Below are 23,852 nucleotides of genomic sequence, written 5' to 3'. Positions count from 1 at the left end.
ATGCCGTTCAGAAGTAAATAGTGTCTGCTGAGTGCAGATAAAGTCAGCTCAGGGTGGCTTTATCTATCCGATGAGAATGTCATTAAGGTGAATGTACAGCCCCTCTGCTTTCATACATATACAATGTGCCACATTGTCAATTCAGTTTTTCCTTTTAAACAACTCTCAACCCCCTAACAGTGTACTGTAGAACTTTTGAAAACTTCCAGAATAAGTAGCATGCTTAAAATGTGAGGGGGTTTTCTTTGAGACATCTGAGCATCTCTTCTGGAGCTGATTGCCATGAAGTCAGTACGCTGGTCCTTATGAGGAGGTACCTTCTTAAAGGGTAAGAAGATCAGAAATGCCCTGCTGGATAGGACCAAGAAGCCAGCTAGTCTAGCATCCTGCCTCTAATGGTGGGCAGCCTTATGTGTCCAGAAAGCCAGTGGCCTTTCAGATGCCACTAGGATTTTGACAGGGTGCAGTCCCATGGGAAGTTCTCCCATGCAAGCCTCACTGAAATGAATGGGAGCTCCTCCCACAGTAGTGCTCTTGCACAGCCCCTATTCATTTCAATGTGTCGTGTACAGGAGAACTTCCCACTGGATTCTGCCCATAAACTGATGTTGCTTTACAGGTGGCTCTCATTATCCACGGAGGTTCCGTTCTTGCCTGCTACCACAGATAATGAAACTGTGGATAACGAGACCTTGAGTGAATGGGAATTGGGGGGTTAGGTTCCTCAGGGTAAAAAAAGGGCAAAAAAGCAGGGAGGAGGCAAAAATAAGTAAAATAACATACTGTGCCATGCTCTCCAGGTCTCGAGCTATCCAGCCCCAATTCCACTGATTACAAAAAAGAAAAAAAATGCTGGCAAGTTTGTTTGTTTTAAAGAAATAGACACAAAATGGCTCCATTCAGCAAAATGGTGGTCGGAAATGACCTTGGAGGTCATTTCCGGCCACCCAGGAACTGTAGATAGGCAAATTTTAACTATTTTTGTATCAGCAAATAATGAGGTTGGGTCTCCATTGCTCAACCTTGGATACACAAAACTGTGGGTGCCGGCACCACAGATAAGGGTCAGCTGTATTCTTTATTGTTCTCCTTTGCTGTTCAGTCATTTCAGCAAAATATTTTTTGTCCTGATAATTCAAGATCTAATAATTTTTGTCAAAGAGTTGTTTTTATATTCTAAAAACGTATTCTTTAGCTTCAAACAATTCCCATTAAAAATTTACCCTGAAATTGGATGCCCTTCTGATTCCCTGCTAAAATGATTTACATAAAAATACTGAAATTGGTGCAACCGTATATTGCTTTATTTAAACCTGTCCTTCAGAACCAGGGTTCTTAGGGTAGTTGTCAACAAATTTAAGAAGGTGAAACAAAACAAAACAAACCTAATTTACAGCAGTGAAATAACAATTAGACCAGGCATTTAAAAAAAAAAACCAACAGCAATATGATAACCAAAGGTTTAAAAGGCCCAGGGGAATGGAAAGTGGATAGAGATCTTTTCTCTCCCTCCCTCATAATACTAGAAGTAGGTCATCCAGTGGAATTGATTGGTTGATGATTCAGGACAGGTGGGCAAGTAGCTCTCTGTACAACATGTAATTAATTTATGAAGTTTGCTGCCATGTGATGTGGTGATGGCCACTAGCTTAGATGGGGATTTGACAATTGCATGAAGAACGGATCAGTCACTGGCTACTGTTCATGATGGTTATGTGGAGTCTCCATGTTCAGAGGCAGCATGCCCCTTAATACCAGTTGCAGATTTGGGGGCAACAGCAGGATTGCTTTCATGTCTTGCTTGTGGGATTCTCAGAGGAATCTGGTTTGCCAGTGTGCAAAACAGAACACTGTACTTCATGGACCTTTGTCCTGATCCAGCAGGGCTCTCCTTACATTCCTATATAAAAAGATCTTCACTTAGCAATAGGAGAGCAGGTGAACCTCCCTGGAAATATGCATTCAAGAGGTGGGCTACCACACACACACACACACACACACACACACACACACACACACAGCCCTTTCTCTAGTCACCACACACCTAACCTCTGAAGGCAGAAGCACCCAGAGAAGAGCCTTAGAAAATATGTTTAGAGTACAGGCAGGTTCATGTGGAAGATGGTCTTTCAGTTACTTGGGTCCCAAACCATAGAAGGCTTTAAGGGCAAGCACCTGCACATTACATTACCTTACTAGACTCAGAAAGGGAATCCCAATAGTGCATAAAGCCGGAGTTGTCTGTACGTTGTGATTCTGGAGTCTACTGCATGGATGTGGTACCTTATTAAGAGGTGAGCATGTGAACCTGTAAACTGCACATACATGTTCTACACAGCTTTCCTAGCAGAATTGTTCCTTAGCTGCACTGAGAAATGCAGTGAGTGAGATTTCCAATGATCTCCATATTGGCTTCATTCTCCTTCCTTTGAAGTAAGTGCTACAATTCCCATTACCATCTGTGAGAAGAGATCTAAGCATATGGATGTGGTCCAGTTCTATTAAAACTTGATGGGAGTTTTGCCATCAGTTTCAGTGCGGCATGATTTAAAGCCTATGCCAGACTTTTTAAATAATTCCTGTTTGTCAACTGACCAGCAATAATGGAGTGAAATGGAAAATTTCCATCAATTTCTACTTGATGCACCAGAGGGGCTACAGCTCAGTGGGCAGAGCACATGGTTTGCACATAGAAGGTCCCAGATTCAATCCCCAGCTTTTACAAAGTCCTAGAGGTTATTTCCATGATTCCTAGAAAGCAGCCTAAGGGAGCTCAGCCCACTTTCCAGGGATCGTGGGAACCACCGGGCTTGCAGGCGAGCCCGGTGTTTCCAAGGCGGCTAGTTCACCTAATTCCCCTTCCCCTTAAATGAGGTTAACGGAGCGAGCACTCCATTAACCTCATTTTTTTGCTTGTGTGTCACCGCAGTGTGCGGTGACACACAAGTAGACCCCCAACCGGGAGGCTGCAAACTCGAGCAGGGCATCCTGGAACTTCCGGGGGTGGTGCGGCCTCCAATCCCCACAGCTCCGTGACGGAGCCCGCACCCAGCAGCCGTGTGGGCAGCCAATCCGGCTGCCCGGCTACGAGCAGCTGCTCGTCTGCGGGGAGAGCGGACTAAGCTTCCCAGATTAATAGCTTCCCAGGTTAATAGCAGGGCTGGGAAAACAGTGCTACTGCTACTGTTGGCCTTTGGTTGGGAATTATGGGAATTGAAGTGCAATAACATCTGGGGACCCAACGTTGAGAATCCCTGGTCTAGGGTATTTAAGATAATGCCTTCTTCAGTATGAACCCCACCACCTATTACGATAGTCAAAGGAGGTTCATCTGAGAGTGCTGCTAGTAGAGATGTGCACATATTTGATTTTGGAATTTGATTCAAACTCCAATTAAATCACAAAATACTTAAATCAATTCATCAAAACAAGGCCAGTGCCAGCTATTTCGACAAATCAACTTGAATTGATTTGAGTGATTCATCAATAGAGAACAATAGGGTACCCAAAACATCCCATTGTTCCCCATGGGTAGGTCCTTGGGACACCAAATTGGGTTGGGTGGTACGGCATGATGGGTGCTACCTACCACCCAGCCCACAAACGAAATGGGCAAGTGGGTAACTTAAAAAACAATCTTTCCCCAAAACCCCCATAGGATCCTATGAGGGGGTTGGGGTGAAAGTAAAAAAAAAAAATTAAAATCACCCACTTGCCAATATATTCTATTTTCATTGTTGTATTCTGGTTACATAATGATGGGACATAATTTACTTGGGGGAAAACACAATTGTTCTGTCATTGCAACACATTGACAGATTGAACCAAAGGGATGTAGCCACTCATTTTATCTGCCTATGAAACCTGGAAAAGCTCAACGTTGATCCTGTTTAGATTTTAAAAGCTCAGCTGTTATACTGTCTACACAGCTGTTACATTGGCTGACTGTTCTGGTAGCTTATGTGGGCTCTTCCTGTTTTCCCTCAGGTCTTCTGTTAAGTACAGATGTGTATACCAGCTCCTTTTGAAAATGAGCGCATAACTAAGTCTTTTGTTGTCCTTAAAATTTCCCCCATGCAGAATCTGCTGGGTACACACAACCTGGGCCAAGTCTATTATGAACCAATCAAGGACCGGCATGGCAATATCCTTATTGTTACATTAAGAGAAGTGGAAACTCTGTATTCCTTTTTCAATGGCAAATGGATGCAGATATCCAAGCTACAAAGCCAGAGAAAATCCCTCTCAACTCCAGAGGAGCCAACAGCACTAGACATCTTGCTCATCACAATCCAGGTATCTTTTCCTTCTTCATACTTGCAATTTTTTTCATTTAAGCAAACATTCACTGTGACAAAAGCCCTCAACGTTCTGAGACCCACAAAGCCACCGCTCACATGTGCAGCCCACTAAAGCCTGTTTTGGAGGCTGCTCCAAAGGGCCAGAGCTCAGTGGTGGAGCACATACTTTACCTGCCAAAGGTAGGTAAAGATGATTGAGGCTTCATCTGAGCTGCGCAGCTCACATGCCCACACAATGGGCACTGCCACAAGCCATACAGCATTCTGGAGGAAGGCAAGGATATCCCACAGTTATGTTGAGGGATTCCCCCTCAATCCAGGTGCTCTAGGTGCCCAGTTCTGTGTATGCTTGGGCTGTGTGCAGACCAAGCATACACAGTGCAGAGGTGCTCTTACCCCTGGACTTTGGGGCCAAAGTTCAGGGCCTCCACACCCCCTGGGGGCCCCCAAATCCTCTTTAGTCTGTCCTGGGTGGTGTGGTTTGTCCCCTCAAGAACCTACATGTTAAAAAATGATGCTTAACATAGTGGAGGGGCCTCCAAAGGCCTTTAAGTCCAGGCTTCAAAATTACCTAGGTGCATCTCTGCATACACATGACCCTAGACCTGGGGTAAATTCTTGGACTACCGGGGGAGGCAGCACCGGGATTGGCTCTGATCCCAGCGCTTCACATGAGAACCCCTACCCTGGTAGGGTTGCCCTAACCTGGGCAGGGCTGCTCATGTGAATAACCTCGCAGAATGACATCCCAGAAACTCTAGGCAAACAAACCAAGTCAGGCCTTCCACACAAACAGCTGGATGGAAACAGTTCTAGCTCTCCAGGAAGGGCAAACCGGGAGGCAAGTGAGTCAGACAAATCAGGCACACAGTCAACAAGAGCAGGTTTCCCAGAAGCAAGGAGAAGGGACAAGAAGACAACAAAAGCCTGGAGTCCCCCAGCTAATCAACAAGCAACAGTTTGGAGCTGAGGTACAACAATCAAGGACTAGGAAGGTTCCAGTCAGGGAATTTGAGTAACTTCGTCCTGGCATGCCATGATGTTCTGCCCCTTCCTTCAGTTCCTTCTTCCCACACATCTGGTTTAGGTTGAAGTACCAAATTGGGAGCACAGGAAAACTAATATGCAGGCAGGCCCTGGCACCAAACTAGAATAGCTCCCTGGTGCAAACCCTGCTTATGTCTCCCCCCAGCCCAGTGATTCTGTATTTACTAGTATGGACACAATATTTATGACCACCAATATTAACTATTATGAACAAATAGTTCATAATGTGAAACTATTATGAAACAAAGCTCAGCAATTCTATATTAACTATTTACAAACACAACATGTATATTAACCATTACAAAACTGAACTAATTAGAAGAATGTGCTAGAAATCAAATGTTCATCATTCCCACCCACCCCCACCAATGGTTGGGTTTGCCTCATTTAAAAGGGAATATTGCACGCTGGATCTACAATGGACTTGCTGCATTAGATGCATTACAGGTACAAAAAAGTGGAGAGGGGAAAGAATCGAGCAAAGTTTTATAAAAGGAAACCCAAAATACAGGTCTGATCAGGTTTCCACCAATTCCCGAGTGGAAACAAGTTCCCCTAATGGCTTGTGCATTCCTATCAAATGTCCACCCTTTCTTGGATTACTCGTTGAATCGTCAAATGGGTATTTTGTTCATGAAACGCTTGTGACAATGAAGATCTAATTGCACCATTTGGAGCCAAGCATAGCAATGGCAGATAATGTGATGGTTCCAGTGGTGAAGGCATGGGGCCAGGTGGCTTAATCCTCACCCTTTCCAGTGGCACACATAATTCACAATGGCAGTCAGCTTCATTTATTAAGGTAATCTTTGAGGAATGCTCTCTCTCTATATATATTGCACTGTTAATGCTTTCTTTATTTTACTTTATAAACCTCAGTTAAGTACATGCCGATGGATGGTGCCAGTCCTTTTGCAGAGCTCTTTCTGATAATAAAGATCCTTGTGTTGGGAAATGGAAAGTGGCTCACGTTTGATGACTAATTTTATGCTGGTAGTAAAGCTTTGCAGCCAGTTGGACTGGTGAACTCAGGAGTTTCCCTGACATCAGTCAGTGCATGTGAACCAACTGCATTAAGGAGTTAGCTGCATTATTATTATGATTTTGCTTTTAAAATTTTTATTGATTTTTACAATATCTTAACAATCTCGTTACATCCAATTAAACAAATGTTGACTTCCCGCTCACCAATCCGCGCGAATCACTAACTGTACAATTCAACCATTGCTATAGTAATTCAAAACATATATCCTATACCTTACAAACTCAATTTTACTCTACCCAACCTGCTAATATTACTAAATTTCAAACCCTGTTGAAAAATCAATATTAGAAAAATAGTTCTTTAGGTATAATAAGAATGGTTTCCAATCTTCTTTAAAACATTCCAAGTTTTGATCTCTTATCAGTACTGTAAGTTTTGCCATCTCAGCATATTCCAAAATTTTTATCAACCAATCTTCTTTTGAGGGCAATTCATTATCCTTCCATTTCTGCGCATATACTATTCTGGCCGCCGTGGTTGCATACATAAAGAATGTTAAATTTCTTGTGGAAAACTCTCCTTGCGTTATTCCCAGCAGGAAGGATTCTTAGGAAATGTCATTTAAATTTTTGTCTTTAACTCATTATATATCATGTCCCAAAAGGCCTTTGCCTTCCTACAGGACCACCACATATGGAAAAAGTTCCTTCACAGTGTCCACATTTCCAACATTTGTTTGAAACATTTTTATACATTAGTGCTAATTTGGTATTTGACACCTAAAAAAATTAGAGTTAGCTGCATTATTATTATTATTATTATTATTATTATTATTATTACTCATAGAAGAACAGAACGGAGCACTACTCAGGGCTCTTCTCTGGATATTTCATGAAGTGTGCTGAGTGCTACACTCCAGCTGCTTTGGGACTGACACACTAGACTCTCAAGAATACCAGGTGGTGCTTGGTTGTATGCAGAATTTTCCAATGCACGTTCTTCCACTTTCCTCAAAACTTTCACTTTATGCCAGAACCATTTGACATTTGATTGGTTATAGATGTAGCCCATACTGAGGGATATGCTAGTTAACATTTCCAGACCATCACTATCAAATGGCATAGGACAGGGTTTCTTAACCTTGGGCCCCCAGATGTTGTTGGACTACAACTCCCATCATCCCCAGACATGGCCTTTGTGGCTGAGGATGATGGGAGTTGTAGTCCAAAAACATCTCGGGGCCCAAGGCTAAGAAACCCTGGCATAGGAGGGAAAGTCCATGCACTAACCTAGCTACAGGAGAAGGGCCCAATTTGTGTATTACAAGTATTTTTTTATTTCATTTCTATCCTACTGTTCTTCCATCATGGCACAAGGCAGCATACATGGTGTTCCCAAGAGGTCACCTTTCATGCACTGTTCAGACTAGACCTACTTAGCTTCACCCAGGAGGCTGTATGATGTGCTCTCAGTCCCTGCCCTGCTATTCTAGTGCTATTCCTGCACCAAGGCTTCTAGTAGCTTGCACGAGATGAATCTTCTGAAATTTGAGATATATGTTGCATTTTGCCCATCAGTAAATTTAGTAGATGATCCCCTCTATTCCCATCCCTATGAAGTAGCTCAGTAGTAAGTGCCATTTGTGCATGAGTTCAGCATATTTAGTTGGTGTTTGGGGGAGCAAATTAAGCAATAATAAACAGATAGGACTTTCATTCTCAAAGCAAAAAAGGATGCAAATGGCTGCAAGGCATGGCACATCCCACAATGTACGACTGTTTTTGAAGGCTCTAACTGCCACAGATTTGAAGAGAAGAAGGTAGTTCACACAACTGATTCCTCTGAAGCTGGGAAGGGCTGGGGGGAAGGTAGGTGCCTATCTACCTTCCCCCACATGATCCTAGATTCTTCAGGGCAGGGCCGCCCGTGCCACCACATGACCTGTGCAGTGGTGTTTGCCCAATGTGGAATCAGGAGGCGGAAGTCCTCCCACGTCCCACAATGCACCACGTGGGCAGCGGAGAGGCAGCCTGCTGCAGTGCAGTGGGGCTCCTCTCCCTGGCTGCACTGCAGGGCCACCATTTCCGGTGGCAGTTTTCAGAGTCCCCGCGCTACACACAATCAAAAAGTGAGGTCAGACGAATTCCTTTTCTGCCCTATTCTGTCCTACCTCACTTTCTGCCCAGGTAGCAGATCTGGGCTACCCAGGGCTGCAGCTGCTGGTCTGGGAGACCTCCCAGTCTCCTAGATGACATGAGCTGCTTGCGGAGGAGGAATTTTACCCAAGCAACCCATGTCGTGAGAACAATCTCAAAGTGTTTGTTCCGAAACGTACCCGTTACTAATGCCATGCATGGCAGCTCTCACAAGAGTTTGCAAGCAGCTGCCTGGGGTATAGTGCCGGGACAGGGAGACAATGGCGGTGGCAGCCGGGTGGGCTGGAGGAGGCAGCAGCTCACTGGCCCAGCTGTCGGGAGCATGAGGCGGCGGCAGGCACCCTGGCCATCGGGAGGAGGAGGAAGCCCGGCCAGCAGGAGGAGGTGGCCACTACTGGGAGTTGGCAGGAGGAGGTGGTGGGCCGGCTTTCCGGCAAGCCCGTCAGCCAGAAAGCATAGAGGGTGGGGCAGAGAAGAAGCAGGCTGGCCGGTCAACCAGCCGGCCCACCAGAAAGTGCAGGGGGGCGAGAAGTGGGCAGGGGGGGAGTGGCCGGTCAGCCAGAAAGCCAGGCATGCTGGGGGTGGGGGTGGTGGGAGCAGCAGCAGAGATGCTCTGTGCCTGGCCCAGCTAGTGTATGAATAATACTCATACATATTAGCCTTCTAATGCAAGACTATCGTATGAGCTGAACCTTCTCAGTTCTCTTTGGAGATATTCAGACACTGCATAGAGAAGTGTGAAGCCTCCACACCACTCTTTTTCTTTACCTTGAAATTCCCCAAATGTCTCACTTGAGCAGGAACGTTTGGATTTGCCTTGTAATTTTGCGTGAGACAAAATTCACTGGGGGTCTAGGGATGTGCCAAACCACCACCACCCCACCCACCCACAATGAAAAATTTTGCTAGCACCACCTTGTCAGAACTGAGCCACTGGCAGCCATTGGGTAGGAGTCAGGAGCCAGAAAAAACTATCATTGTCCAGGCAAAGTTCCAACATTAACAGGAAGTAATTACAGCCCTTCCTGTTGAGGAAAACCAGAGGCCAGCCTGGGTGGGGGTGGAGCCACTCCCATACCTGGGAACCCTCTATTGCAGGAATAGGCAAACCGGGCTCTCCAGATGTTGCTGTACAACAACTCCCATCATCCCCAACCACTTTGAGTTGTAGTTCGACAACAGCTGGAGACTTAGGGATGTGCAGGAAGCATTTTGTGCATCCCTGGGCGGCAGAGAGCAGTCGCTTTAAAAGGAGACACGCAGTTCCCTTTCTTCTCCTTGGCTGTGCCCCGCCACTGTGCTGTCCATCCTCCCCATTCTGAAAAGCCCCGCACAACATGGCTGCTTCTCTGTTCCCAGCAGCCCGCACGGGCATTGACACACACAAAGGGTGTCCGCACATACACAGATGCCATGTGCGTGCTGATGCCCACACGCGTGTTGCTGGGAAGAGAAGCCGCCACACAGTGCAGGGCTTTTTAGAACAGAGACAATGGACAGCACAGCAGTGGGGCAGTGGAGGAGCAGGTTGGGAAACGTGTGCCACCTTTTAAAGCTACCACTCTCCGCTGCCAAAATGTTTTGGCTGCTGCAGCCTGAATCATTTCCGCACCTCTCTGTTGAGGCGTCGAAACGATTCAGGCACATCCCTACGAGATCCCAGGTTGTCTACCTCTGCTCTACTGCTTATAGAGCAACAAGGCAGATGGACGCAGAGCCTAGGGTTAGTAGGTATAACCTTAGTAGTTCCCGAGACTTCTAAACTCTCTTTCCTTCCCTTGCTCGTTTCTCCTAAACCGAACCCACAAAATTCACTACCAAACAGAAGTTCATATATTGCTCAAAGTTAGTTAACTTCCTGCAGATATTTTGCCTCAGTAGGCCCCTCCAAAGTCACCTTTCTCACTTGAGGCATATTTTGGTGGCAACTTTCATTTTCTCCTATTTTGCATCTCATCCTCAGTAAACACAGGGAGGGTATCTTATAGCATTGAGAAAAACAGAAAGCATTAGCAACAGAAGGACACTCTAAGCATGAGTTGCTGACCCTGGCAACTAAGCAAATTGGACACTACTGTAGGACTGGCTGTACTGGCTTCCAGCCTAATGCTGAAGCCTGAAGCAATCTGTGTGGGAGACTAATTAGTGCTTGATCTTCCAAGTATTAATTAGAGTGCTTTTATCATCACTCATTTGGAGCTGGACTCCTAACTCTATAGGACCGGAGACATCTCCAGTTCTAAGTACCGGACTAAGAGCTGACAAGATTTCTTCTGCCTTTGCAGCCTCAATGCTCCTTGAGTCATTGTAAGAGAAGCACGCTACACAGATGTCATATTAATGTACAAATGAACATGTGAAGGGGTGAAGATTACATTTGGTGGCTCTCATCCCTGACTTGTCTTTCATACTTTCAAGGCAATGTCAGCAGAAGAGCCTATGAGCAACTACATCCTCTGTTTTTCAGGATACAGAGCATGTCATGCATCTGGAATCTAGGCTCATTCCGTTAGGCTCACATAGGCTCCTCTGCAAATGGGACCCTTCAATGCATGGAGATGAATACAGAGCCAGCAGACATGATTCTAGTCCCCCTGCACACTCTTGTACACTAACATGAAAGTCTGGACAGGGCTAAAGTCCTTTCTATGCACATCCCATTCAAGCTTTACCTTAAATACACAAGTGTTTATATTATCATTTACCTATTTAAAATATGTATATCCTGCCCCTCCAGTACACTACTGTTCCGGGCAGCTCACAGCATCAACAAAACAGATACAATGTAAAGTAAAAAATTAATACAGTTAAATGAGTTAAAAGACCAGGCTAAAACCACACTTGAAATTACAAATTTTTAAAGTTTCAAATTAAAAGTTGTTAATAAAAAGCTAAAAACTGAAAACCAAAAAACGAAATCACCTACCCGATATAAGCAGCAGATAAAAATTAAAAAGCTTTTTTTAAAAATGTGTTTTGTTTTTTAAACAAGTCTACAAAGTAGCCTTGCTTCAAGGCAAAAGGAGAAGAGAGGTGTGTGTGTGTGTGTGTGTGTGTGTGCGTGCGCGCGCAGGGGCATAGCTATAACTGGACTAGAGAGGACAAATGTCCCTGAGAGAGAGGAGACTTGCCACTGAGCAGCAGCTTGCTTTTTGCCCCCCACCCCACCTCTCCAAAGACAAAGGTGGGGAAACAGGAACCTATCTTCACTTTTTGCTTCAGGGCCCACTTCAGCCTTGCTATGCATGTCTGTGTCTGTGTGAAACACATTTCTTGTGACCCTATGATCAAAACCAAGGATTGTGAAAGAAAGGTATGTCCCAGGAAGCAGAAAGTAAGACACACACACACACACACACACACACACACACATAACTCCAGTAATTTTACAAAATGCTGTTGGATACCTATAGGAAATTTATTCATTTATAGGAAAGCAAGTCCAATAATACTGTATTTATTTTATATTTCTACTCAGCTCTTCCTCCAAAGAGGCCAGAGTTGTATAAATGGTTATGTTTATCCTACAACAACCCTGTGAGGTTGTTAGGCTAACACTGTCCTAGAGTCACCCAGTGAGTTTCATGACTGATTTGAACTTGGGTCTCCACAGTCCTAGTCCTAACAGTCCTAACTACTACACCACCACACTGGCTCTCTAGGCTTTCTTGGCAGACTTTGGCTGTTTACCTGATCTCTCACTCTTTTCCAATAGGATTCACTCTCCTATCACAGAAGGAGCCAACAACGCCTGTCTCCCGGCCTTTATTTGGGCTACCTGAAACTCAGCAGCTCTGTGGATCAGATAAAAGTGCTTGTACTGCAGAAGCTGCCCAACATTCTGTGTCACGTTAAAATCCGAGACAACAGCAACGTATCCAAGTAAGTGGAGGGATTTCTTTCCAGCTAGGTATTCTGCAGTTTTAATTTGTAAAGTGCTGCCTTATCTGTTTGCACTATGCCTTCTCTATGACTATTATTTTATTTGGGTTTTGTTTGTTTGTCTGATTGATTGGTTGGTTGATTGACTGGTACATTGATTGATTGATTGATTGATTGATTGATTGATTGATTAGTTAGTTAGCTACCTAGCACCAATCATATGAATGTCACTTTGCAGTGTATATGAGGACAGATTCCTGCTGCAAGAGCTTACAATCTAAAATATGACACAAGGAAGACAAAGAAAGGGAAGGAAAGTGGGGAGAGGGTTGCACAGGGAAAGAATATGCAGTGATTTCCATCACACACGTTTAGGCTTAATTATTAATTAATTGAGCAGGGGTTCTCAACCTTGGGTCCTGAGATTTTGTTGGATTACAACTGCCATTATTCCTAGCTGCAATGGCCATCAGCCAGGAACACCGACTTGAATGCCATGGCCCTGGAATGTTGTTTGCCACAACCATCCCCACTTCAACATCATCATCGCATTACGCTCCCCAGCCTGCCTGCCTGAGTTGCGGCAAAAGTCAGCTCACCCTGCAGAGGCCTCATGCCCAGAGAGAGGCCCGGCGACCCCTGAGACAAGAGCGCAAGAACAAGCAAGTGAGGTTCAGCCTCATTCTGGCACATTACAGTGAACCTTCCCAGTAATGGCCAAACACGCCTGGATAGATACCAGGGATTTGGGAAATACACTTCCACAACCTGTATGTAGATGTAGCCAGGGCACATAGCTGCCTCTGACATGGCATAAAGGACCTGCCCACATGGCCACCAGTGACAACATCTGAGATTAAGAGGCTTATCTCCCAACTAAGACTTGGGAAGGCTCCTGGAGAGGACCTAATCCCCCCAGGGCTAATAAAAAACAACCCAGTGTGGTGGGCCCTAATCTTGGCCTTGCTCTTCACATTCACTGACACACATGGTCATATTCCCAAGGACTGGGGACTAGCGGTCATCGACCCCCATCTTCAAAAAAGACAGAAAGGATGATCCTGCAAACTATAGACCTATCAGCCTACTCAGCACAGTCAGTAAGTTCTACGCTAGGCATCTATACTGGAAGCCTAGGGACTGGCTGGACCAAGAAAATCTCCTCATGGAGGAACTGGCCAGCTTTAGGGAAGGCCAATCCATGATTGACCTATGTTTAGTTCTACAACATCTTTTTGAGAAATCTTCCACCCACACCACAACCTCCCTCTATGCACCTTTTATAGACCTCAAGGCAGCATTTGATTCCATCTCTCGAGTGAAACTGTGGGAGAGGTTGGAAGCCCCATCAATCGACCAGCGCCTCCTATACCTCATATGCATCCTACATGCTGACATGTCCCTCAGAGTAAGGTGCAACCCCATTCCAACCCGGAAGGATGTCAAACAAGGCTGCATCCTGCTCCTTGTACAACTTCTTTATCAACACCATGGTGGGTCATCTTAACAAATCAGATTTCCACCCTCCCAAGCTTTCAGAGAGATCTCTACTCTGCTCTACACAGACAATGCAGCAATTCTATCAAAGATCCCCATAGGTTTCATCCAATACTGCAAGGAAAACCATCTGGAAATCAACTACCTCAAAACCAAAATCATGGCCTTCACTAAGAAACTCAAGACATACACCTGGCGCATTAACAGACACAAAATTGAGTAGTTCTGGTGCTTCAAATACCTGGGGGTGGTCCTCCATATGTCTGGCTCCAGAAAGGCTCATGGCTCTCACATTGCTCAAAATGCACAGAAGAGCACCTCAACCATTCCTAAATTATTCTGGACAAGAGGCGGCCACTACATACCTGCAACCCGCAAACAGTTTGAAACCAAACCATTGGCACAACTCTTCTATGGCTCCCAATTGCGCCCCTTCTCCAACTTCACCCCACTGGAGCTCATCCAAATTCCTAAGAACAATTCTCCTAGTCCCACGGTGTGTCTCCAATGCTAGCCCACAACTCGGGACATGTCTGGTAAAAGTGGAGGCCAGAGTTTGGATGGCCATATTCAATTACTGGCTAAGACTATCCATCAGCCCACTGGGTGTAGCCCTTCAACAATACAGGACATTCACTAGTCCAATTGGAAATGGACACTTTTGACAAAAATATCATCTTTTAGAGTCTCCCACTCCCCACCTACTGGCCCTGGGCTACGAACAGGCAAAAACACTAATCAAACAGTGCAAAATCGACATAAAGCGCCAAACTGATCTAGGCAGGGTCCCAAACTTCCTCATCAATGAAATACACTCCATTGCCCGCCATATACCTAATGCAATTGGAAGTCCCAAGTCATGGAAGGGCCTTTATCCTGGCCCAATATAGTACTCTCCCTTCTAGCTGTGCTAGAAGGCGGATACAGGAAGACCCCCTTCTTGGAATGTCTGTGCCCCTGTGATTCTGGGAAAGTAGACGCAACAGAGAATGGCCTCCTCTATTGCCCATTCTATACTATAGAGACATTTGTACCACCCTCTTCCTTGGGTCATTCAAGACAACTCTACACCTCTCTCCAGCTCTGACTCCAATCCTGCCACCACCCATAATGTAGCCAAGTTCAGTGAGGTGGATTTTGCAGCATGCAGCATCAGGTCCTGACAGACAGCAAGACCTAAGCAGGCCTGACACAACTCAATATATTTTAGCATTTACAATAGCATTTTATAACCAGTATTAAATAGTTTTACAGCTCTATAGATTTTAGGGTTTGAGGATCATAAGATCTTGAGATTTTAGGATCTTAAGATCCTGAGGTTTTAAGCCTTGGATATTAAGGAGGCTCTTCTCACAATCAGTGAGAAGAGCCTGGAGAGGGTTAGCGGGGAGAGCGGGCTTAGCCCGCACTCCCCACACACAAGCAAGCAGTCTGCTCTGGGCGGCCGAACCAGCTGCCCACACGACTGCTGGCTCCGTTACAGAGCCGGCAGGGGTTGGGAGGATTGGGGGCTGCGTGGCCCCTGGAAGCTTCAGCATGCCCTTTTCAGCTTTCCGGTCGGGGGTCTACTCGTTAGTTACTGCAGCATAGCGCCATGCCGCAGCAACTCACGACCGAAAACCCCAGGTTAGCGGAGCGCTTGCTCCACTAACCTGGGCTTAGGGGAGAGTTGTTTTAGCAGGTGACCTGCTTTCATGAGACCGGGCTCAGCTGCCAGCCCGGTGGTTCTCACGGGCATACAAAACCGAGCTAGGCTCCGATTTTGTATGACCATGCGGATAGCCTCAAAGTTATAGGATTTAGAGATTTTAGGATTTTAATCATCATTTTTAAGCCACCTTTATGCCACTTTTATACCTTTCTTATGCCATCTGTGTATCCTATCTTATGCTGGTCAAAGACCATAATAAAGATTTAATTTTCTTTTTAAATGGGACTTGTAGTTCAACAACATCTTGGGACCCAGGGTTGGGAGCCCCTGCATTAGAGTATGGGGACTAAGAGGCTGTGCCAAACCTTTTGGAAAAGGTGAGCTTTGAGGAGGAATTTGGGGTAGGTAGGAGAGGGGGCATTGTGCAAGTTATGGGAGGCTCTTCCAAGCATAAGTTGTAGCAATGGAGAAAGGAAAGTAAGAGTAGGGGACCTTTGGGCAGCTGAGAGGAGAGCAGTGGAGCTGGAGGAGCAAAGGTCATAGGCAGGAGTGTAACAGAACATGTGCACAAAGAAAACAAGGAGGAGGGGAAGATCATGGAAGGTTTTGATGGTAAACACAATGAAGACTACCCCCCACCCCCTAAGGAGGGGGAGGACCATGGACGGTTTTGATGGTAGAGACAAAGAGCTTGTGCTGGATCCAGGAGATGTCAGGAAACTAATGCTGGAATTTCAGAAAATGTATCATGTGATCACAATGCCAAGAGAGAGGGATTATTTTGGTGGCAGAGTGTTGGACAGAGGTAAAGATAGGGAGCTGAGATAACGGAAGACCAGAGAAGGGAAGGTTAAGGTAGTTAAGGTAACAAATTGACATGGTGTGAACTAGAGTTTTTGCTGAGGGGAGAATGAGGAAGGGCTCTATTTTTTGCAATGTTGTAAAGGGAGAAACTGTAGGAGAGAATTTGAGTCTCTCCTACAGTTTATTCAGCAGTTTTTATTTAGCAGAGTAACCCAGTTTGATAAGAGCAGAGCTCACAGAAGAGATCAGGGCACTTTTCACCCAGCAGGCTTTACTGCAAATTCAAAGTTGCCCAAAAAAATTAACACAAAAAGTGGATTATTATTATTATTTTTAAAAAAACTGGATATAAATTGAGTTATACTCTAATGCACAATGAAAAAACCAAATCGTGTTTGAAGTGCTCCCTGATAGATCGCAGGAACTTGGGGGTAAATCTGGCCCATATGTGAACGCACACCCTCCATTCCAGAGGAGATGTGAGCTAAAAACCCTGTGCAGGCGCAGAGCCAGGCAAATGGCATCCCATGCATCTAGTGATGCATGGGGGAGAGCTCACTTGGGCTCCGCAGCCCCATGCACACGGCATCACGTGCAAAGGGGCTATGGCCCAGGCTTGGGACCGCCTGAGCGAGCTCTCCTCCATTCATTTCAGGCAGCACTTGCTTCCTGACAACATTTATTTCTCTTTCTCTCCCTCTCTGGAGGGAGAGAAAGGGAAATAAATGCTGTTAGGCAGCAAATGCTGCCTGAAATGGATGGGAGAAGAGCTCACTCAGGGCTCTCCGGGGCCCGAGCCACACACCCCAGCAGGCTTCAGTGGCCTTTTTCCGTTGGCGGCCTGGGTTCTTTGAGCTTGTTTGCACAATGGTGGCTCCCCCACCTGGCTCTGTGTGAAAAATGCCCTGGAGACAATTGCTTAAGGTCAAAAACAAATAAAGGTTTATTTTAAGAAGCTACAAACTTAGATAGAAAGCCTGCACCCTGTACTAGCTACCTCAGGGTGGAAGGAAGATGGAGAAAAAGAGAGGACAAAGAAAATGGGAGTGTGTTGAGTGTATCAGTCTACCCATCCCAAAGAGAGTGAGAGCACAGATTGATAGTGCAGAGAGAACAGGGAGGCAGCCCTATCTCTACTCTCGGCCTCTACTTGTAAGTGCTAAGAGTCACATCTCCAACAGAAACGACATGGATTGGCAGTGGACTGCATAGGGGGGAATAAAGGAAACAGAGGAATCCATGGTCGTGAATACGAACCTTAGAGAATGAGGAACCTTGAGCCCAAAACACTGGAGTTTGATATTCCCAACCCTGCAGGTCACTGGGCTAGCATGTTCTTCATCTGGTTTTTCATCATGGCCAGGGAGGAAATGTGTCTAGCAAAAATCAAGAGTTTTTCACTGGCTATGTTTCAGCCCCAGAAATGCCTGATGAGAAAACTGAGCCCCCTGGAAAAATGCCCTGTAGCCCAAGGCATGTGTGTTAAAAGGTTATAGAAACATGGAGCAGCCCTGCATGTCAAAGAAAACTGAAATGTTTCAAAGGCTTTCCCCCCAGACGTTGGTAAAGAAGTCTTCAGCTTGATATACACACAAAAGGAGAATGAAATCAGAAAGTTGGCCCTTTTTTTAACCACAAACAATTGGGCCTGTTATAAGTTTAGAAAATTTTACTATCTGAGAATGAAAGCTTCAACAGAGCCCAAACATACATACAGTAAATTCTTCCTTGTGCAGTGAACTTTTTGTTATATTTCTAATTTTAACTTCACTTCGTATACAGAGAGGAGTGGGAATGGATCCAAGCCCTTTCTGGCTCAGAATCTATGGAAAATATGGATCATTCAGCAGAGTGCCCAACTCGACTGTTCTTTGAGCTCCAGATGGCAGTGAAAGCTCTCCTGAAGCAGATCAATCTACCTCTACGACAGGTATTCTGCTCTGTGACACTATTACCACCACTACTGCTGCTGCTGCTGCTGCTGCTACTTATACACAGCATTTCGACAAAAGTAAAGCAGTTTATATAGAAAAATAAATAATAAATAAGGGGTTTTTGCCAGTTTTCTGCAAACTTGGCTATTCAAACTGAAAGGCAGTGTGGCATTACGAAGGTGCCAGGCCTAGGGTCTCCTGAGGGTAAATTCATCCCTGACCTGCAAAATCCTGACAAAAACAATCTATGAATTGTCTCTTAAGATTCTGCATGATTTTCAAGGTCAGACTGAAGACTATTGGGGCTTTATGCTAAACCATGGTTCTGAGGAGCACTATCCTAACTCAAAAGCCATAATTTCTCATCTGCCAGCGTCTACATACATCTTATTCTGAGGCAAACATCATTTAGAGCTATAGTTGTACTTTGAAATGAAGTGTATTTCTCTTCCCCCTCCTGCTGCCACCTAAGGGATGTCCCTTTTGAAAAAGAGAACACCCCACATAGAACTAGGGTTGCCAGGTCCAGATGGTGAAAAAAGTTGATATCCATCATCAAAAAAAGTGGAAATAGAGGGCGCTTTTCACCAAAAAAAGTCTCCAAAAAGTCTCCACTTTGCATAAAATTTGTGTATGTTTATTGGTATTATATATGCATATTTTGATAAAAATGGGATAATTTGAGAAGAAATACAGCTCACCACTGTGAAGCTGATGGCCAGGTGAGCTGTATGTCTGCCCAGTCTGCCGTCTAGGTGCAGAGTTCTCCAGGCCCCTGCTTCTTAACTGTGAATTCATCTCCTGGCTAGGTTTACCACACACACAGCCCTCTGTCCTCCCCCCCAACGGGTCACCCAGCCTGCTCTCCCCAGCCAGGCTGGCAACTTCACCTCTTGGCTCGAGGCAGGGCAGCCAGCTAGCTACCGAGCCAGCCTCTTTGCATGCTGGCAAAGCGGTTCCTGCACAACCTCCCACCCACCTGCTGTTCTCTACAACGACACACATTTATAGACTGCTTTTCAACAGAAGGTTTCACAGTGGTTTTCAAATAAAAATAAATAAAAAGATGCTCCCCTGTCCCCAAAGGATTCACAGTCTAAAAAGAAACACAAAGTAATCCCAGCATGCTGTGCTGGGGTTGGATAGGGCCAGGTGCTTTCCCCATGTTAAACAGAAGAGATTCACCACTTGAAAAGGTGCCTTTTTACTCAGTTAGCAGGGGTAGCTGCTATTTGAGTAAAGTAACTGCTAACTTCTCACTTTTGCTGCATGAAGGAAGCCAGCTGCACCTGCCGGGCCCACCTATCTGCGCTCTAGCATCACGTGGCTCTGCAATCTGCCACTGAAGCAGAACCTTCCCTCTGGCTTCCCCATCAGATCGATGGTCAGTAGGGATGCTGGCAGGGGAAGGCGACAGAGAAAGAGAAGCTGCTCATGAGAGCAGTGTTCTGAGCCAACAAAATATTCCAGCTTCTCCCCAGAACTTTGGAGACCATGACACATGCAAAAAAAAGTTGTTTGGTCCCCAAAATAATCTGTGTTTCTCCTAATGCAAAAAAAAAAAAAAAAGTCATTTGGTCCCCCAAATAGTTGCATGTCCTCTACAAAAGTCCCTAGTTGGCAACCCTACATAGAACCCTAGTTGATCCTATACTTTAATCTTGGATCAAAGCAGTTCCTAATCAAATAAATGCTAAGTATCATTTTATTTTTTTTATTTATTGTTCTGTGTGGCTTGTTAAATCTTTTTAATTGCCCCATTTTGACAGGCCGGGGGGGTGAGGGGCAGGGGAGAGGCAGGCAAAAAGCTGCATAGTTTTGCTAACCACTCTAAATTGAATGTTAAAGGTTTTTAATTGAATTCATTTTTATGTTTTCACATAATTATACAATCATAATCTTGAAAAGCTCATGGAGTGTGCTCGTTTTCTGGCTAATAAGAAACATAAATGTTATTTTCAGGAGGAGGTTAGGGGTTGGTTGGGGTGTGTGTGTGTGTGTGTGTTTTAATGTGGAACATTAGAGCTTTAAATCTTTATTTTTATGAAGCAAAATTAACACACACATACACATGCATATATTCCTATATATATTTTTCTCCCCCATGTACGTTCTGTTTTTTAAAAAAACACCCAGTGTGATGTTGTGCAACTTTGCTTGAATGTTTAATACCATTTGGGGGTTGTTTATATAAGTACCATGCTGTAACTCTCTCCTCCCCTCCCCCCCCCACCCCCATTTCTTCTCTGTGCGTGTCCCTCTGCAGGCTAAGCTCTTTCGTCTGTATACACAGGAGGTGTTGGAACTGGGTCACAATGTGTCCTTTCTTCTCCTGCTCCCCGCCTCAGACGACGTCTGCACTGCCCCAGGACAGAATAACCCTTACACCCTGCACTCAGGATTCCTTAACCTCCCTCTTCAGATGTTTGAACTTGGTATACTACCTTGCTTCACCTAGAAATATTAACCCAGTCGCCTTATAATAAAATCACAAAGTTGTATCTGTTTCCCTCCAGCCCTTGCCTTCCCTGTCCCAGCGGAGAGTCAATAAATCACGTGATGATTTCTTGGCAACGACATTTTTCTCTCTGACTACAGACAAGTAATAGAGGGAGCAGAGCGACCAGGTTACATGCTCTAGTCATAACTATTGGAATGCAAAAGCCAGCCAGTCCACAAGTTAGCAAGCAACACACGACCCCTCAGTGAAGCATAGCTGCTAGGAGAAATAGGGCATGCAGAAAATGGACAATGCCGGCACCATTCAATGAAAACAAAAGTATTCAGATGCTCTTAATAGCAGTTTTGATTGCAAAACATTGTGAAGAGATAGACTTTGCATGTGGTGATCACCCATCTCTGATTATCTCCCAATAACCATTTTGTTATAGAAATGAGGTTAGTATAGCTTTGATTTTTCCCCCTCTGGAAGGGAAGAGATTTCTCAGGGGGAAATTTACATTTTTCTGGAGGATAGCTTTATCAACGAGTATTAGTCATAATGGCTCAAGAGAACTCCATGGTCAGAGGAAGTATATCACTGCTTACAACCTTCTGGGTGGGCAACAGGAAAGGCTACTGCCTTCAAGCCTGCTTGTGGGCTTCCCAGAGGCATCTGATGGGTCAATGTAGGAGGTGGTTCTTACTTGCAAAAAAATAGCATTTGTTCAGTGTTTCAGTTATGGATGCTGTTGCATTCAGAGGTATTAAAATAGTGGAGAATATTCTCTTTGGCAAGTTTAAACATTACTGCTGATGGTGACAGGAACTAAGTGTGTGTGTGTGTGTGTGTGTGTGTGTGTGTGTGTGTGTGTGTGTGTGTGTGTGAAAAATATTACTGATTAACAACAGAAATGTAATGGGCAAGATGTTTTGGCTTTCACCTTATTCGGCTACTCTGATGTTATAGGAAAGGTGGTTACATAACACCATAAAGATGGGTCCTATAACATCAGAGCAGCTGAAGAAGGCGAAAGCCAAAATGTCTTGCCCATTATATTTCTGTTGTTAATCAGCAATACATTTAGACAATTCTCTTTGAATAGCTGCATTCTTCCAGGATCCAGATAATTATTGTGTGGGGTTATGTTTGCAGTTTTTAAAAAAACCTTTCCTTCTCTCCCTTCCTCCCTCTCTCTTAGTATAAAATCTAATTTCAAATCATTGACATATATGAATCTATCAAGTTGCCTTCTACAGAATCAGTCATTTGATCCCTCTACCTTAATATTGTCTATTCTAACTAGCAGTGTGTTTCAGGCAGAAGTCTTTCTCAGCTACCTCCTACAGTGATCCTTTTAATTGGACAGTTACTTAAGTTTTAACATTTAACTACAGTTGACCCGAAAATTCTCCTAGAAACTATTTTGATGACATTTGAGGGCTCAAGGGGGAGGAATGAAACAAGGTGGTGGGCAAGAAATTTCAGAGAGGGGAGAGAAATTCTTGTAAAATTCTGAGAGAGGTGGCTTACTGCTACTTGGCAGTCACAACAATGACTCATGTTTTGTTTTACCATTTTTGTTGCATCATTGCAGGTCCTGGCAGCAGAAGCAGCACTGAAACTGGAAGCACTAGGCCTCATCCCAGCGGCCAGCTTCATCTGACTGCCATTTTTGTTCTGAAATGCCTCTGAAATGATGCTGTAACATCATTCCAAATAGATTTCCTGGGGGGAGTGGAGGATGGTTCCTGGACAGAGTCAGTTACTGGAAGAGATCTAAGGCTTCTGGTGCTGCTTCGGCCACACCCTGCAAAGGCACAGCATGAGCTCAGTGATAGTGGGAAGACACGGGCATAGCATAGAATAGGGTTTTTTTTAAAGGAAAAAGGATACCTGTTGCCACACTAACTCTAAAAATTTGTTGTGTCTGCTCCCTCACAATGCCAAATGCCCCTGCTTTTATTGCCACTTCAACTGTCTCTGAAATTTGTCTTGGGAAGAGCCTAGAAATTTGGAGAGCATTTCAGTTGTTTCTTTGGCGAACCCTGAAAACCCTACAATTCAGAGATAATTTCCACTTTGGAGAAATTTCTCCTCAAGCATAGAAATGAGCCTGTTTGGATCAGCAGTATGGTGAAGGGTCAATTCAAACCATTTTAACTGTACTTTAAACCGTACAGCTATGGACCAGTTTGGACATTATGGCCCCATGTGATTACGCAGGGTTGGTGATGACATGCCAGGGACGGGGTGCAGGGCACACTCTTGGTTTGCCACATGTAATGAGCCACCATGTGATATTTTGTGGAGGGGGGCGGGATTGTGGTTGCCAGTGTGCTAAGAAATTCATAAGAATTTCTCAGAGTTCCCTGAAAAAATGCAGAAGTTGATCCTCCAGTTTCTCCACCTGAGAATTTGATGGAAAAAATGGGAGGGTCCTTTCAGATCAGCTCTACTGTAAACATCTATATGTTGCTTTTCCACAGCTCAGGATGGCTCACATGAAAGCCTGTTGGGAAAGGCTGAGGACTTAATCTAGAAGTTTACATGAACAAAGGATGTGATCTGCTACTCAGCTATGAGCTTTCATGTGCCCAGTAGAGGAGGCTACAAGAAAAACCCTAAATATTATGACATTTTAATAAGATTACATACAGATTTATCACAAGTCATATCAGGGCAGGCAATGGAGATAGCAATTCAGTTTGCTGTACACAATGAGGATTCAGCAGACTTTACACAATTTGTCTCAATGCAGTGAATTTATGGTGTAGGACTTCACAGTTCTGTGGGGATAATTCCAATAAAAGCTCAATTTTATTTTTCCAACGAAAAGTAACTGATCTCATGCCCTTGAGCGAGGGTCATTTTCTGTCTGATTTATTACACATTTCTCCCCAGTGCCTATAAAATGGCTGTGATTCACCTCCAAAATATAGGAAGCTTCCATTCCCCATTAGCTGGTGGCTACTGGATCTATAATTGTGAAACCACAAAAGGCTATGTTGAAGTAACATTTGTTACAGTAACATTAAGGGCCTGGCTTCCAACCACAGTGGCTAGGAGCTTCAGCTGTGGAGCTGAAACCACTGCTTTAATTCACTAAGAGAGCCACACGCATGGTGTAAGCTGTAAGACCACACACTGCTCAC

The 23,852-nt window shown here is 44.7% G+C and overlaps 1 protein-coding gene and 1 long non-coding RNA gene across 14 annotated transcripts in view; one reads left to right on the top strand and one right to left on the bottom strand.

The window, feature by feature from the left end:
- LOC128347391 (uncharacterized) overlaps nt 1-23,852 on the bottom strand; it is an 85,239-nt gene that overhangs the window by 11,473 nt on the left and 49,914 nt on the right. Inside the window, exon 3 of one of the 3 annotated variants that reach the window (XR_008317546.1) lies at nt 1,283-1,900. The exons of the other annotated variants lie outside the window; for them this stretch is intronic. This is a non-coding gene — a long non-coding RNA (uncharacterized LOC128347391). Of the gene's footprint in view, nt 1-1,282; nt 1,901-23,852 lie in introns of those variants that run through there. 3 annotated transcript variants of the gene reach the window in all.
- Nucleotides 1-23,852, top strand: part of ANKFN1 (ankyrin repeat and fibronectin type III domain containing 1) — a 376,151-nt gene that overhangs the window by 326,676 nt on the left and 25,623 nt on the right. For all 11 annotated transcript variants that reach the window (XM_053301930.1, XM_053301921.1, XM_053301928.1 and 8 more), the window contains 4 exons: nt 4,081-4,296; nt 12,205-12,371; nt 18,106-18,253; nt 20,524-20,692. In XM_053301930.1, coding sequence (XP_053157905.1) covers nt 4,081-4,296; nt 12,205-12,371; nt 18,106-18,253; nt 20,524-20,692 — 700 coding nt within the window. The remainder of the gene's footprint in view (nt 1-4,080; nt 4,297-12,204; nt 12,372-18,105; nt 18,254-20,523; nt 20,693-23,852) is intronic.

This window comes from Hemicordylus capensis, chromosome 2 (assembly GCF_027244095.1).
Source record: "Hemicordylus capensis ecotype Gifberg chromosome 2, rHemCap1.1.pri, whole genome shotgun sequence".
NCBI classification, from domain to species: domain Eukaryota; kingdom Metazoa; phylum Chordata; class Lepidosauria; order Squamata; family Cordylidae; genus Hemicordylus; species Hemicordylus capensis.
The sequence above is the reverse complement of the archived record's forward strand: the minus strand, read 5'-3'. Positions and strand labels throughout refer to the sequence as shown.